Genomic DNA, 17,994 nt, shown 5'->3' on the forward strand with positions numbered 1-17,994 from the left:
CTTGTTTTTCCCTTAAAATTATACATTTTCTCAGTTTAAACATGTGATATGTCATCTATGTTGTATTCTGAATAAAATATTGAAATTTGAAACTCACACATCATTGCAATCTGTTTTTATTCACAATTTGTACAGTGTCCCAACTTTTTTGGAATCGGGTTTGTAGTTTATTTTTATTAAAAAGTTTAGGAATGCACCAATACCATTTAGTTAACACCAACTATGAGTACAGATACCTTTTTTTAAGTACTCACCTTTACCAAATACCGATACCTATCGCTTAGGAAGAGTAGGTAGAGGGGTGGTTTGGAAGTTAGGTGAAGGCAGGGTGGGGGGGGTAGAGCAGAGTAGCTGAGGTGGGTTGGGAGAGCTGGGATGGAAAAGGTTGTGATCACTGGGGGGATGGCATAGGAGGTTCATTGGGAGACATAGGGGCAGAGTGACAGCTGGTTGACCGAAGGAGGAGGCAAAAGGCAGAAGTGACAGCTGGCCAGAGGGGATGGGGGGGGTTTGTTAGGTAGTTGATTGAGGCTGGGGTGAGGGCAGGGTGAGGGGGGAGTAGAGAGGTAAGTGAGGGCAGGGTAGTTGAGGGTGGGGTGAAATGATAGTGGGGTGGGGGAGCTTGGAGAGAGGGATAGAAAAGGTTGTGATCGCTGGGGGGGGGGGGGGGAGATGATTGGGATGGGAGGGTCATTTGGAGATATGGGGTAGAGGTGGCAGCTGGCAGAGAGGAGGAGGAGGCAACAGGCAGAAGTGACAGCTGACCAGAGGGGAGGAGGAGGGCACCCATTAGAGAAGAAAGCCCGTCAGAGGGGAGAAGGCAGCAGGGATGGCACCCGCCAGAGACAGCAACCGGCCGAAGGGGAGGAGGAGGCTGGAATGGCACCCGCTAGAAGAGCCGGCTAGAGAGGTGGAGGAGGTATTCCGGTTCCAAGCTGACGTCACTTCCGGTATTGATTTCTGGTATCGGAGCATTTTTGCGTAAATGCCTGGTATTGGTTCAACCCTAACCCTAATAAAAAAATTAAAAAAAACAAGTAAATGAACAGTAGATAAATCCAAAGCAGCCCAAAATTTGGTGTGACTGCCCTTTGCCTTCAAAACATCAATTCTTCTAGGTAAACTTGCACACACTTTTTGAAGGAACTCGGCATGTGGGTTGTTCCAGACATTTTGGAGAACTAACCACAGATCATCTTTGGATGTAGGCTGCCTCAAATCCTTCTAAAGTTTCATGTAATCCCAGGCAGGCTTAATGATGAGATCAGGGTTATGTAGGGGCTAAACCATCACTTCCAGGACTCCATGTTCTTCTTTACATGAAAGATAGTTCTTAATGACACTGGCTGTATGTTTGGGGTTGTTGTCCTGCTGTAGAATACAGTTGAGGCCAGTCGCATGCCTTCCTAATGGTATAGCATGATAGATAACCATCTGCCTGTATTTCTCAGCATTGAGGACCCCATAAAGACATGGATGAGCGAGTTTGGGGTGGAGGAATTTTACTGCCCTGCAGAGTCCTGACCTTAACAGGATAGAACACCTTTGGGATGAATTAGAGCGGAGACCGTGAGCCAGGCTTTCTTGGCCAACATCAGTGCCTGACCTCACAAATTCACTTCTGGAAGAGTTGAAGCTGTTATAGCTGCAAAGGGTGGGCCAACTCAATATTGAACCCTGCAGACTAAGACTGGGATGCCATTAAAGTTCATGTGCGTGTAAAGGCAGGTGTCCCAATAATTTTGACAATATAGTGTGTGCGTGTGTGTGTATATATATATATATATATATATATATATATATAAAAATGCTATAGATAGACATGGTGTATACGACAAACTAAAACTTGTAATATGTTTCTACTACTAGTTAGATTTTTAAATAAAATTCATATTTGATTGCAATTTTATTCTGTTACTGTCAAAAAGATTTTATTTTCTACGTATAATGTCATGCTTTAGCACTGATTGTCATTTTCCTCCTAAAAGGCAATGGATTTTGAACCTAAATAATTAGAATAAACTTAATTTGAGACTTAACTATTCAATGTGGCATTGCAGTTTCAGTTTTAAAGGTTTTCTAAACAACCAAAGGTGATTGTGATAATCTTTCAGTTTTTAACGGGAGCTGTTCCCCTATCATCCAGATGCCCGCAGACACCATTAGCTTAATATTGACAAAAGTTATCAGCAATTAGGTGCGTCTCAAAATTCCAGCACCATCAATCTACTCCCTAAGGCCATAAAACCCTATTTTACATATACTTATGCCTGTACAAAAGTGCAGGATATACAGTTATGTTTGTTCTGGATAACAATTGTCGTGTGTTTTATTAGTATGAAAGTCTTCAATGAAAAAATGGGGGGGGGGGGGGGTTGTTTTCTACTATAAATAAGCTCTCTTCACAATTGTTAATTTACATGCTTTTGCTTGCCTCCTCTTACATTATACATTTCTGTTGTGCATTGTGCTGCAGTTTTATTTTATTTACCTCTTAGGTGCATGGATAAACAAACGGCTGGAGCATCAAAAAGAGACATTGCATTGCTTTATGAGAATACCAGTTTAATGATTTTTTTCACTTAGCATCTTTTTTTCCCCCCTCTCCTTTTTTGCTATCTGCAGCAGACTGCTATGCCAGCAATCTCTGTTCTAGATTTGGTATGTTCTGCATTTTCTTTCGCTCTTCAAACATCTTGCTGTCTTTTTCCCCCCCTTTTCTCTTCTGTAATTTCACACTTTTTTCTGTAGTATTAGCTGTGCTGTCTTTGCTTTGTCTTTGCTGTCCTGTTTTTGGAAGAAATCCTCCTGTTTTTGAAGCATGCCTTGCCTGGAAGTAGTATCTCTAGTTTCTGAATGCCATTGTTCTTTCTTTCTTACATTTATCTGTTCTGTTCTTGTAGACCTGTCTCTGTCAGGGATGGGCAACTTTGGTATTCAGCTGTGTCTGAAGTGAATTTTCTAGGAGTCTTGGCCAGCTATTGGTCAGTAAGCAGCTTGATTGCCAAAGGTTGCCGATCACTGTTTTAAATACTTTTGTTTTGTGCTTACTCAGTGTTTTATGTACAAGCCAGCGTATCTTGGTATTTGGGACTGGTAACATAAAGCCAATGGCTTTTTTCTATTGTTAGGCAATAACACAGAAAATACAGTCCATGTTTTCATTTAAATTGAGGACTGAATTCAGTTGTAGAAGTACATTTTACAAGTATTGTTAATAAAAGCCTCTAGTTCTTCACTGCGATTTCTTTTTGATAGCACAAATATCTTCTGTAGACCCAAACAATTAGAGAACATAAGGGCTGTAATGAATACTTTAGAACCTACCGATTAACTGATGAAATAAAAATTAGAACCTTGCCCAAATGAACTTGCACTCTAAAAGATGAGTAGGTAAATGATAATCCCTATGGAGATTTACTGACCGTAACAGTTGCTTTCAAGTAAACCAAGCTGTATAATGCAGGTATGAAAATTTGCATATAGCTATCTTACAACATGTAATGAGAATCATAGCTGCGAAAATTCGATCATTTGTCTGGCAACATGTGACCCTCCTGATGGTGGGAACTATTAGCTGAAAAATAAAAAAGTAGTGCTAGCATTCTTAGGAAAATATGTTAAAGTAGTTTTAGTGTTTCGGAATCAAATGAGGATCATGAAAAGCTTGTCACTTTTACCTTCCTGTGTCACCTCAATTTTTTTTTTACCTTTTCATCCCTTTCCTGTGTCTTTGCACATCTAACAAATCTTTCTACCCCTGTGCTTTCTAATAATTCCCGTCAACATGTGATTGATTGCAATTGTTGTACTATTTTCTCTAACTTACCTGCTGTAATGTACAACATTTTATTAATTACCATGTGTCGTGACCTTTACGTATTGTAATGAAGTGTACTGTTCATATATCTTAGTGTTACTAAACCCACAACAGTAAAATCATCCTGTATATGCAGTAAAGCATGCTTGTTATACTCACTGTGGAACCTAAAGGGTTAATCCTGTGCATTGTGTAAAAAGGCTGTTTGATCCTGTCTTCCACAGTCGTCTGATCCTTCCCTTCTTCCGAAGTCCTCAATCCATCTCCTTGTGGTGCAGAGCCTTGGGAGCTCTCTGCACATGCTCAGTTTGGAGTGTATTGCTATATAGTTTTGTTTTTTCTTTTAGGAGGGTGCATGTGATTAGCACAGGGCCAATCCGCACTGTCCAGACAGGGGGTCAGGGGTTATGCAGCCTCATAAGACAGTCGGAGGAGAATGAAATCTCCTCCTACAAGCTTTAACCAGTGCTTGGCCAGACACTGATAGAAGTCACAAGACACTGAAAAGGTATTTAGCAGCTTATATTAATCAAAATAATTGCATTTCTATGTTCTGTGTACTGTGAGAGAACAGATATAGTGAATGCAGGATATTGGGTTTAGTAATACTTTAACTCTGCTTCTTAAAACCATAAAGGTACCAGTTTATTCCCACATATGTCCAAAATGCGACATCTGATCCTGAGAGTGGTTTTATTTTACCTGTTGGTACTTTATGAAATTACTCTGTTGATTTAATTAGCTCATAAGCTTATCTACATGAACTATCTTAGCTAGTCTACAGGAACCCATTTCTACTATCCTCAAAATTTCCAAGGAACTTTTACAATGTTTTCTGGACCCTACAGCTTGTATTCCATCACTGTTGTAGTCTAGCCATATTTCAGTTCCTGGTCTGACCACAATTGTGTTATCCTGAAAAAAGAATAATTTTATAGCCTCCTAAAAGCGATTTTTATAATAAAATTTGAATAGATACTTGCATGCAATCTAGGACACTACTGTAAAAATATCAGACAAACTCAAAACATACCTTATATGCAACAAGCCTGGAGATTTCAAGAGGTGGATCTAAGTCATTTTAGGACAATGATACAGTGGGGGAGCTACTCCCCTAAGTAGAAAAAAGGTATTGGCTTCTTAAAAGGAAACAAATTATTTTTTATTCACTGTGGGATATATAAAATAACAGCATGGTAGGCACTGCCCTCTTTGGGGCTTGGTTTGTCTGATTGAAACCTCAGGTAAGCCATCTGCTAAAGGACAAGTCACTGGGAGAAACCGCTGTTCTGATTAATTCACTTGTTTTGTAAACTGTAGATTGAGATGTGGAGCTTGTAAAGAGGCTTTATCATGAGGCCATAAATGGCTAAAGATAAACAAGTGAAAAAGAGCCAAAAGCTCCACCTGCCTTTCTCTTCTATGACTTATTCATTTCCTATTCCTATATTCAAAGCTATTTTATTTATCATAATAGTGTGGCTACAGAAGCACAATTAGTGAAACCCCCTGTGTGGGAGCACTCAACAATTGGTTGAGCACTAAGTGCCGGTTCACACTGATGCGATGCGGGAAGGCTGCGAATTCGCAGCCTGTTCCCGCATCGCACACGCACCCCAGGCAGTTCACACTGCCATATGCGATCCGCTGGGGGTGTCAATGTAATCTTAACGACACCCCCAGTTTGATCGCATATCGCAGTGCGATCGTGCAGTTCGCACAGGATCGGATCGCACAAGTGTGAACCGCTGTGCGATCCGATCCTGATGCGGCAGCAAAAATGCCTCCTGTGCGTGTTTGCTGCGGGTGCGATGCAAATTTAGCCATAGAAACTGTATGGCTAAACTCGCACCGCACAGCTGATCGCATGTCATGTCGGAGCAGTGCGCTCCGACATGACATGCGAACCCCGCACACGCAGTAGTGTGAACCGGGGCTAAGATTGCAGTCTCTTTTTGGATTTGCCAACAACAGTGTAGTATGAGTGCCCTTGAGATGTAAATCAAATTAATTTTTGAAATCAGTTTTGTAGTACATATTTGTTGGTACAGAGACTGACTCTATTTTGTGACTATTCTGTATAACCCTATTCAAGTTTTTCAAGTTTCTTTCTAATGTGTCTTAGTTTTATTGATTCAGAAAGGTTGATTGACCCAAAAGTGAAATGTTTTGTCAGAACTGTGCAGTCAACCAAATCACAGTGGCTTAGTATTATGTAAGGTACAGTCAATTCCAAGATTCAATTTTCTCTTCTGCATCTCCAGGTATAGCTTACCTAAATCTATACCCTAGGGCAGTGATGGCGAACCTTGGCACCCCAGATGTTTTGAAACCACATTTCCCATGATGCTCATGCACTCTGCAGTGTAGGTGAGCATCATGGGAAATGTAGTTCCAAAACATCTGGGGTGCCAAGGTTCGCCATCACTGCCCTAGGGCATTTCAAAAATATTAAGTCCTGAGCTGAAAAAAAAAGATGCAATGCTTGTCATTGCTAGGTGATGGGATTTTACTTTGATTAGATACTATCACTTACCTTAATCCAAGGTCCTTTGACAACCAGCTGTTTTTTTTCTGTCCAGTGCTGCAAAGTTGGCAGACACCCCTACAGCATTACTATTTACAATGCAGAGCCAATAGTGGCTGGTGGTTCTGCATTTTACATGATGTTGATGAGAGGAACTACAGCAACAACAATCGGAGACCACAAAGAAAAGCAGCTGCAGGAGAAAATTCTTTACAACTAAATCTGGCAAGAAGAAATGCTCAAGCCCTAGATCCAAAGCATATCAAAACCTAAAAACAAAATATCAATGTCACAGGTTACCAATCCATAGGCCCCATTCAGATGGGTGCTGTAACAAAGTTCATAAATAAGCTCCTCATTTATGCAGCTTAAGCCACCAAGCAACCTATTCATACCTATTGGAAATGGCCCGAAACACAGATGGTCTGTATTCAGGAAAGTTCACCTACACAGCTGTCACTGCATCCCAGTAGAGAGGAATTGGGTGTTTGCACACAGCCTCTGTGACTAAAGGTGCGTTATTAATGTGCTCATTTATGGGTAACAAATGTCAGCACCTACCTGAATGAGGCCTTGGATGTAGTGGCTGCTTACGCTTTTCAGGCTTTTCTTCGCCATTATTTTCACTTTTACTGTCCCTTCATGCTTAAGCTATTTTTCTTTACTGCCTGTATTAAGGCAGTCAGGGTTGACAAGCTGGACTTCAAATATGTTTGCTTTTGTTACTTTTCATTACATGGTGGATTGATAGTACTAGTAATTTACACAGCTCCCAGGAAGTTAGGGGTCCCAGTGCAGAGTGCATAGCAAAGAAACGTGTGTCCTACCTTCGGGGGGGTCCCCTTGCAGAGGGTGCAGTAAAGATCCTGGCAGCATGCTTCAGTGTAGCTGATGGGGGCCATTTTCCTTTAGTCTAGCTGATCTCTGGTTGGCAGCCATGTTTGTGAAGTGGATGATGTCATGAGGATACTGGAGGACTGAGGCCTCGTGGAGATGCCGAAGCTCCTCTTTTTCTTCTTTCTCCTTAGTTTCCTCTTCCTGTGCCTGGGACATATGAACAAGGATAGCATCCATGATGATGCTGGGTTCGAATTCTTGGCGCTCCTCCAGCCGGTAGGGTGAGTCTTTGAGGGTCCCTGTTATCTCTCTCTGCTGATAGTTGCCCTGAGCCTTGAGAGGATCCTTTTAGTGGTGCCAAAAGATCGTTTTTGTACTGCAAGGTCTTTCTTTGCTTATGGAGCCTCAGGGTCACATCTCCCTTCCTGATCCCCTCATGGAGGTGGCAGGTCCCTCGGAACCCCAGCTTCCCATGGTTGTACTGACGGCGGTCCTGCAGTCCTTAGTGTCCCGGGTGGAAGTGGCGTGTGAGCAAAGGCCCAGGAGGAAGCGTCCCCCGCCTTTCTCTGCTCAGGCTGTCTTGTCTGATTCTGTGCCTGATGCCGCCGTGGACGTGGCCCGTCGAGGGTGGCCTAATATTAGACCCCCTGATCCATCCCATAGTGAGGATGATTCCTTCATGGTCGCAGCAGCGAATGAAAAAGCGCTGGTAGACACACTTATCACTGCAGTGCGTGAGACTTTAAAACTGGAGGATGCAGCTGATGTAGCCACAAACATGGCTGTGTCCTCTAGTACTCCTAAGGTGTTTTTTTATGTGCCTTATTTTGACAGGTTTTCCTGTAAGGAATGAGAACGTCCAAAATTACCGTTTGTGGTCCCCAAACATTTGCTGTATGTTACCCTTTTGAGGAGTCCCTTTTAAAAAAAGTGGACTAGTCCACCAGTGGTGGACCCTCCTTTTTCCAGGTTGAATAAAGCAACCATGATCCCAGTAGAGGAATCCCTGCTCTTTAGGGACTTGGCTGACAGGAAAGCGGAGGCTGTGGCATGCAACTTGTTTACTATGGCTGGTTCGGCATTGTGGCCAGTATTTGCCTCAACCCTGGTGTCTTAGACCCTAACTGAATGGGCCAAGTTTTTGCGCCAGGGCCTGGTGGGTGAGTAGGTCCCCGCTGCTTATGTTGATTTAGCGGACCAGTTGGTCCATGGGCTGCAGTTTATTTGTAATGCAGCTTTGGATACAGCTCCTGTGCTGTCCAAAATTTATTTTTCAGCGGTGATGATTAGGCGCTTGCTGTGGCTTAAGAATTGGTCTGCAGACCAAGCCTCTAAAGGCCCGTGCACATAAGAAAATCTGAAGGGAAAATTCGTCCGACGACCGATCTGCCGATTTTCGGATTGTTAGTATGGTGCTTTCGACAGCCAACTCCGACTTTTCAGCTGACAAAATCCTGATGTGCAGGCTATAAAATTTTTGTTGTCCGTAATACAACGTCCGATTTTCATCTCATTAGTACAGATTTCGACGGAAAAAAATCTTAAGAGCAAGACTAGGCATGCTCAGACGAAAGAACCCATACAAAGCAATCCAACACATGACATCACTTCTGAAGTAGAATTCTGTCGTACAGGAAAATTCGTATGTAAATAACCTCTTCACTTTCCACATCATACTAGCATGCCACAAAAAACGGACAACAGATCGTTCGATAATCTGATCGTGTGTACGGGGCTTTAGAACGCTCTCATTGATTTGCCCTTTTCAAGGTGATCACCTGTTTGGGGCTACCCTGGATGACATTAAGGGTATCACAGCGGGGGAAGAGCACCTTCCTTCCACAATCCAGGAAAGGGATGAAGCCTTGTCGCAGACAGGGGCCCTCCTTCTCAGCACGTAGAAAATGTTGTGCTTCTGGGACGGAGAATAGGGGAAATAGATCTTTCAAATCTTTCCCAGGAGGTTCCAAGCAAACTTGGTCTGGTAAGCCTAGAGCTAGCTTCTCTGGACCCGCAGAAAAGACCCCTTCAGCATGAAGGTCTGCCCTCACCCATTATTGGGGTGGGGGGTTTGGGGACAACTTTGCTGGTTTCCAGCCCCGTGGACTTCTTTGGTTAGCATCAATGAGAACCACAAACTTCTGCAGAGGTTCAGGTAATGTCTGAACTACCTAAGGTTCCCCCAATCCCTATCCAGGGAATTAAAGTACCTAGGTCTGATTTTAATTCTGACCAGGGTGGTCCTTCCTCTGGACAAATTTCAGGAACCACAGGCCATGATTCACCGGCTGCTGTCACAAAGACAGTTCTCTCTCCCGATTTGCATACAGGTTCTGAGTCTGGTGGTATCCACCTTCAAGACAGTTCTGTTTGCACAGTCCTACATGCAGGTTCGTGGTGTGATCGCCGGTTCCTCTGGCAGACGCCGTAGGCATCCAAGGGCCTCGGTAAGGCCAGCATCATCCTCGGCTCAGGCTTCTTCCGCAGTTCCTGCAAAGAATCAAGAGTGAGGATCTTCCAGTCATCCTGGTCACCATAATCGTCACCATAATCGTCCCTTGGGGGCTTCCTCTCAGAGAAGACCAGTTGTCCCAAGGGCTAATCTACCATCTTGCTTTACAGTCGCTAGATTTAATGGAGTTGATTGGCGCTCATCCTTGACCTTTTCTGTGGCTCGGATCTTAACCTTTCTTTAAAGGGCCGTTGATCAGAGGCCCTGAGTACCTTCAAGGGCCAGGTGTCTGCCTTGGCAATCTCCTTTCAGCGTCACTTAGGCACGCACTCTTTAGTTCGTACCTTTATTCAGGGGATTCAACATGTGGCTCCACCTGTACAGTCTCTCTTGCCGCCATGGGATTTAAATTTAGTGCTTTCGGTTCTCCAGAAACCTTCATTTGAGAATATTCAGGAGATTCCCTTGCTTACATTATCCCAGAAGGTGACATTCTTGGCGGCTATTACCTTAGCACGCAGGGTATCAGAGTTGGCGGCATTATCCTTTCGCAGTCCCGATTTGGTTGTCCATAAGGATAAACTGGTTCTTCATCCTTGTCCATCATTACTGCCCAAAGTTGTCTCCAACTTCCATTTGAATGAGGACATTGTGTTGCCTTCCTTGTGTCCCAAGCTGGCTCATCCCAATGAATTTGCTTTGTATACCATGGATATGGTTCATTCAATTTGGGTGTATCTGGCAGCTACTGAGTCTTTTCGGAGGTCAGACTCGCTTTTTATGGTTGCAAACAGACCAAGAAAAGGGCTGACCGCTTCTTCGGCTACCATCTCCAGATGGATCAGACAAGACGGTGACTCAGGCCTATTCCATTAAAGGTCAGGTTCCACCTTTCCCTGTCACGGCGCATTCTACTCGGGTGCTGAGTGCTTCTTAGGACTTCCGTATATCCTTCAATATCGCAAGTTTGCAAGATGGAGCCACTTGGTCGTCCATGCATACCTTCACAAATTTCTATAAGGTAGATACTTTGGCATCTGCGGATGCTTCTTTTGGACGCAAAGTTTTGTAAACTGCTGTTTAAGTGGGGGTGTTCCCGCTTGAGGGGTGTTTTTTCTTTTAAACTTTTTTTTTTTTTTCAGACGGGGCTCCTGTGACCAGGTTAAGGCTTCTGTGTCCTGGTTAAGGGCTCTTATTTTTAGCCTCCGATTATTATGCACAGAAATTAGAATAGATGGCAAATCAGTGAAATTGATTAATTTTAGATGCAAAATAAACCCTTAATATATCCGTGAAAATATACATTAGAACTGTGATGTGAGCAGCTAATATGAACACAGCAAGTAGATGAATAAATATATAAATAAGTATCTTCAATATAATTTTGAATATTATAAAAATATATTCGTGAATATGTTGAAAAACTGTCCCAATCACCAGTGCTCAATAAAAAAAAAGTTGGCAATCCATAAACAGTAGTTATTGAGACGGTTTTTCGGACTCATTGAGTGTGACCTCACAATTAAGCTTGGTCTATAACAGCATGTAAATCCCAGCAGGGAAAGGGTGGATGATTTTCTCCAGTGTTCAGACTCCTAATCTGGGGTAATGAGCTCAGCAGATAAATTGTAGCTGTTTTTCTGTCATCTTCTCGTCTTTACACCCAAAGTCCAGAATTTATAAAGCTTGTCTTAGATTAAGACCATGGTGGAAACACTCAGAGCAGGCTGAGAAAGAGTGGTCCAATCTACCCAACGTTTCAGAGTTATCTCCGGTATAACCTTGAGATAATCACTTTCACGGATTTGATATTATTTATTATAATCCACTTATTTATTTCCTCATTTTCCTTTTGACACTGCTTTGGGACGTCCCACTAGTAATGATTTATGGAGTGCGGTGTCCATCGATGAACGAAAGAGAAAATTGGATTTTTGTACTTAGCAATAAATCCATTTCTCTGAGTTAATCGACGGACACAGCACCCACCCCTCTATGGAGTTCTGATACTTCTAATACTGCTTGCTACTAAACTGATTACCTAGTGCAGAGAGGGGGGGGTTATATATCAGCTGAGGATGGCCCATGGGCATAGCCAGGTGTTTTTTGTTCTACCTAGTCCTTCTCCTGGAGGAGGCAGTATAACCCACTAGTTATGATTTATGGAGCGTTGTGTCCGTCAATGAACTCGGAAAAATGGATTTTACGATAAGGACAAAAATCCCATTATTTTTTGTTCTTGCTGAAATTGTTCTTGGGCTTAACAAATAAATTTCATTTGAATTGACATAAACACACACAGTTTTTTATTTATGGATCTGAATATAGCTGCATTTTTTCTAAGGAGCCATTCATACAGGTGCATAATTATGAGTGGTTTTCAGATCTGTAATCCAGGAGAAAAAATTAGCATCTAAGAACATGTGTTTTACGCATATAAACGCATGTATACATGTTTGTAAGTTTGTAAGTGATACGCAATAAAGCCTAAACAAAGGGTAAAAAAGCAAATTATGTGCACATACGCGTCTTTATGCATTTAAACGTATCTATTCCCCAGTTTACACAGACTTGAAACAAATTTTTGCAGTTGAGTTTAGGATCTAAATTTATATCTGTTTCAACAATCAAGCAAAAAGTTGTAGAAAGGATCAGTGTGATCTGTCTTCAGCTGCAAGCCCCTCACATCACATCTGCGCAATTTGACAGGTCTAATTACATGTCAAATCGCAGCCTATTGCCAGCAATGGGAGCGTTTCTATACAGGCTATACCCGCTGGCAGTAATTGCATGAAAAATTTGACAGGCTGGTTGTACCCAAGTTGAGCAGTCCATCGACTTGGGTACAATCAGCTTGCCCCCATACATGGTTCTAAACTCAGCCAGTCCCTGCTAAAGTGACCATATATAGCCGGCTTGACTCTATTAACTGTTTTATGTTATACAAGCGGTTCCTTTATCAATCAGAACTCGTACTCTTAACTTCTGGTAATTTAACGGCAACCATAATATCTAAAATTAGATGTGTTCTGAAATCTCCTCTGGACATGGAAGTATATCATGGAAGTGCTAATGTATGAGGTAGGTTAATGCAATTGTGCAAACACAGTGCCAGACCCTACACCATAATGCAGTGACCATGGTACTGTATATCCAATCACTAATGTCCATTAACAGGTTATTAATGATGTTAGATTAGTAAGACTAAAGTGAGCACAATATAAAATGCCTACACACAAATGCATTGGGAACACTGCACAGTCTATTCCAAATGAAAACATAAAGAAAATGTTTCAAATTTGTTATTACTTTACGGAAAGTGAAGAAAAAGGAATATTAGGGCTCATACACTGTATCTCACAGAAGCTACTTCTACAGGCCTTTGAGCTCTCATTTTTTCTGCCTGGAAACTCCCCTTCATGTTAGCCAATGTGTCCATGTACACTATGGTTTTTCAGGCAAAAAAAAATGAACCCCACCAAACTTGTGTTTTTGAGAAGAGCCTTTGAGCAGAAAAGATGCCTAAGCACCCAAAAAAGGGGCAGGCGGTTTTATTGAAAGAAAAAGCTTATGCTCAAAAACTTGCGAAAAAGCACAAAAAAAAGCACAAGCTTCTTTCAGCTTTTAGTCAGAGAAAAAAAAAGCTCAAATGCTCTTTTTTTTTTTTTGAGCTACAGTGTGCATGAGCCCTTAGGCTTTTCCAAAAAATAGCAGTGTCTTTACAGACTCAAACATTTACTGTATAAACTGAAAAATACTTGAAGATTTAGCTTTTCTGTGAACCACTGAACTAATATGTAGTTTTATAACCACTGTTCTGAACTAATATGTAGTTGTATAACCACTATTTCTGAGAACTGGTTCACATCTTTGTTGCATGCAGTTGACCAACTTCTGCCATCTGTGAATAGTTATTCCAGCCCAGATCAATTGCACTTCATTCCACAATTCCTCTGCATTTCTTGGTTTTACCTCAAACAGCATTTTTGATGTCACCTCACAAGTTTTCTATTGGATTAAGGTACGGGGATTGGGCTGGCCACTCCATAACATTAATCTTGTTGGTCTGGATGTTTGCTCTCCACAAGGACTAGCCATAGTCCTTTAGTTTGGTAACACAGGTCTTGTTCCTCCTCCTAGCCTGTGACAGTGAAAAGTGAAACAGCAGATTGATGAGCTCATCTTATTTTCAGCTCGCTCTCTCCTCTTTTCAGCATGTTGCACTGCAGTAGAGTTGACTGGCCCCTTGTGTTGCTTTTTCTTGTCCAGTCCGAGTTCTGCTTTATAGGTGGATTGCAAAAGGCTGATACCCAGTCAAATTCAGGTGCTTAAGAGTATGTAAACCCAACATTTCATATTCCTGATATGTGTCTGCTGCACCATGTACTTGTATCCTGTTCTTTGTATTGCTGCCTTTGTGTGAAATCCCTGGTGTTCCTGCCAGTCCCTCTGCTAGGCATGAGCGCAAAGTGTGGTCAGTCCTCTAGCTGTGCTGGGAACTCCATGTGCTCTCCTCCAATGATCTGACCTGTCATGACACGCCCTCCTCTGTACAGCCTTTCACTGGGAAGATCAGTGCACTGCTGTTTCTCCTCCCCAGCTCTTATGCAGATGAGAACAGATGGAATGTGATCACTTAAAAAAATGGGGGGAAAAGGGTATTTATTATGCTTTTTTATATCCATACACAAATGTTTTGCCTTTCATTTCTATTTTAAACTGAATGGGTTTTTTTTTTTACAATCCCTTTAATCTACTTGACTTTAAAAACTACATTTTGGGCCAGTTCACACCAGAACACATGTTGAGAAACCTGGATTCCATGTGCTTTTTTGGACCATTTATAAAATGCATTGCAGTTGTACCGTGTGATCAGTTTGCTGTGCAATTTTTAAAGTAGCGCTTGCATGACTTTTAGTGCAGCCCGGCACAAATTTCACCCCATTTTAAATGAATGAGCTGAAATCACAATGCATCCAGATCACGTGAATGACACAGGGACATGCTGTTTTTGGTGTAAACTGGCCTTTAGTAGTGATATTGAATACAGGCCTGCAATCATTTTGTACTCTTAATATGTGCCTGGATTTCAGCTTTAATGTTGGGTTTTTTTTTCTTTCTTTTAAAGTTTTAGTTTGTATAACGTCCGTTTTTAGTTTTTGATAATATATAAATGTTTTCATTTATGACAAATTACAGCATGTTTATGGTAATCACTCACATAAGGCATGTATGAGTCTTTTTTGGATTATTTTGTTACCCAAAAATTATCCCATATTCAGTTTTGTATTTTACATGTCTTAACACTTTTATTTGTTTTATTTGTGCCCTGCTAAGAGGCCACGTAGCCATGGTATGCAAATTTAAAATGGCAAAGCATCAGAAAAATAACAAATCTCTCATTAGCACAGGAATACATATTTTTTCAAATGTACAGTACTGTGCAAAGCTCTTAGGCTCTTTTGATGATTAAAATATGTCTTGGATGGTAATTTTATGTCTTATAGGTTATGGTTTCAATAAGAGTGTATGTTAGCATTCAGATTGTTCTTTTTGCAAGAAGTGATGTAATGCAATAAGACATTTGAATTTCCTTAAAGTGTTGCTAAACCCAGGACCCTGCATTCACTTTATCTGGTCTCCCACAGAACATGGAAATGCAATTATTTTAGTAAATAGACACTGCTAAATACCTTTTCTCATCAGCAGTATATAGCAGTCTTGTGACTTCTGTCAGTTCCTGATAAAGCTTGTAGGAGGAGGTTTCATACTGCATTGTGCTGTCCTATCAGGATCCAGGACCTCTGACTGGACAGTCCTGATTGGTCCTGTGCTGGGCACATGCACTCTCCCAAGAAAAAAATTAAATTCTCTAGCAATACACACAAATCTGAGCATGTGCAGCTTGACTCCAAAGGCTCTATTTCATCTGGACATGTTCTGGATTCAGTGGAAAAAGAGGCGGGTCTGTGCATACAAGATCAAACAGCCTTTTTCCACAATGCAGAGGAATTAACATGTTCGGTTCCACAGCGAGTATAACAGTATACTAACACTTTAGGGAAACCAGTAGACCACTTTTCAGTCAAAATATTTATGCTCATTGTAGGCATATAGCACAGTTCTTAATTGAGCAAATTAAACATTCATGTTACATAGTCTGGTTAAAAAAGACACAAGTCCATCTAATAGGTTGCATGCTAACCCAAAACAATTAAGACATGAGCAGCTGTGTAGAGAAAAAAAACTGGGCAAGGGGCAACCATACTAAACAGATGGAGTTATGGTAGATGTGGTGGTTTACCCTTTCCATATTACACCATTGCAAAAGTGAGCATAGGAAGAAGTTACAAGTTGTTCATCCTGCAGCACTAAGGTTTTCCCTAAGCAGAAATTTTGATGTAGACAGGTGTTTCCAGATGTGCCGTCTTAGGGCTCTGTTCACATCTAGGCGTTCCAGATTGCGGGCAGAATCACCGCGATTCTGCATGCGATCCCGAATCGCCGCAAATAATGGGACACGCTTGCTATTGCCGTCTCTTCCAATGGCATCCCAATCGCGTTACAGTTTAAGTGGGCAGTAAATTTTGGGAAGGAGCCTTCCCCTGGATTTTTCTACTTACATTTAGTACATTATTTTATTAGTTATTGAAGCACCATGAGTTCTCCAGTCACTTAAAACTGTTCCTTTGCTAGAATCTCTTCAGACTCTCTTACCAAGTTCACCAGGGGGAGAATTGCAGTTGCAGTATATTTGACACAACTCTAGTGGTGCCCAGTGTTTATCAGCAGCATGCACCAGTGCCTTGGGATGGATAAATTTTTTGTTGGGGAACACACAAAGCAATCCCCCCCTCACTCCCAATACTGAAGAGCTTGCTGCATGAAACCAGAACAGCAGGTGAGCATGCGGTCCGCTTTCCAGCAATAGGCCAGCTATAGACTAAGAAAATTTCTTTCCTGCAACCACAGACAGTATTGATGGGGGAAACCCCCCCCCCCCGCAGAGCCGTTGTGTTCTCACAGCGGGGAAAGTTGTCCCCACCAGAACAACACAATGAATATTGCTAGCGGCTAGAACTCCTGCTTGCAATAATCACATGTAAAATCCAGCAGGCTGGTTGTACCCAAGTTAATCGATCAATCAACTTTGGTACATTTAGCCTGCCCATACTTGGTTTGAACAGTCTATGGACGGGTTTAGGATAGTCCTGATTTTTACCCCAGGCATGGTGTAAGGTCTGCAGGATAAAACATCAGGAAAAACTGTGGGAATGTAATATTTACAGTGTTGAAAAAGGAGGGACATGACTGAAACCTTAAGTATGATAAATACAGTAGGGTTGAAGCTAAGATTGAGAAAACCAGCAGGACAAAAAATCAAAACTAATCTTCGATTTTAATAATTTACTAAAAAGAGTAGTTGCATAGTTAGGTAAAAAGTTAATGCTATGAACAGACTTTCAAGAGACCTAGTGAGTCAGTTAACAGTAATTATATTTAAACAAACCTAGATCTATACTCGCACAATGAAAAGGTTAAAAGAAATACCAAAGAATGAGATGACTCAATGGACCACTTGGTGGTTCTGCCATCATTCTTCTGTATTTGTGTGTTCTAAGCAGGGGCGTAACTACAGGGGTTGCAGAGGTTGCAATTGCAACCGGGCCTCATGCTCCAGGGGGCCTGTGCAGCTACCCTGTACACCTGGATAGGAGGGGCATCATGTAGAGAAATCACTGTCCTCCTTTTACCTCCTGTAGCTGCAGGAGGAAAATGGAGGAAATTAGTTCCTCTGTATGTTGCCCCGCCACTCCTCCTATCCAGTTCACTTGTGTTCTGCTTTCTCTGTGCCCCTGTGTGCTCCCCCCTCACTGTGCCATGTTTTTTCCATTTGGTTATGATAGATTTGATGGTGCTCCTGGGGATCATCAAAGATTTGGATATTTTTTTTATAACCTAACCCTGACTTGTACTTCTCAACAAAATTGTCCCTTACTTGTTTGGAGAGTTCCTTGGTCTTCATGGCAGTGTTTGGTTAGTGGGGCCTCTTGCTTAGGTGTTGCAGCCTCTGGGGCCTTTCAAAAAAAGGTGTGTATATGTAATCCACTCAAGGGATCATATCCATGGTATATAAAATGATACAGAGGAGATCTAATGCTCTCTGTGTTGCTCAAGGTCATTTATTAAAAAATATAACATAATTGCACTCACATAGAATCGTAGAAAGTAAAGCCAAAAATGCAGAGCCTGCAAGCGTGTAAGCGTGTCTCTGTACGGTTCCTACTGTGTTCCAAGATGGCCGCGGGTCACGTGACTCCCCCCGTACGCATTACGTCCTTCTACTAGGCGGGACTT

At 41.9% G+C, this 17,994-nt stretch overlaps 1 protein-coding gene across 12 annotated transcripts in view; it reads left to right on the top strand.

Annotated features, from left to right (window-relative positions):
* The window catches only part of AFDN (afadin, adherens junction formation factor), a 438,519-nt gene that overhangs the window by 363,885 nt on the left and 56,640 nt on the right, over nt 1-17,994 (top strand). For 9 of the 12 annotated variants that reach the window (XM_082249807.1, XM_082249808.1, XM_082249806.1 and 6 more), the window contains one exon: nt 2,626-2,661. The exons of the other annotated variants lie outside the window; for them this stretch is intronic. In XM_082249807.1, coding sequence (XP_082105933.1) covers nt 2,626-2,661 — 36 coding nt within the window. The remainder of the gene's footprint in view (nt 1-2,625; nt 2,662-17,994) is intronic. 12 annotated transcript variants of the gene reach the window in all.

Source organism: Pelophylax lessonae, assembly GCF_965119305.1.
Source record: "Pelophylax lessonae genome assembly, chromosome: 3".
Classification (NCBI taxonomy): Eukaryota; Metazoa; Chordata; class Amphibia; order Anura; family Ranidae; genus Pelophylax; species Pelophylax lessonae.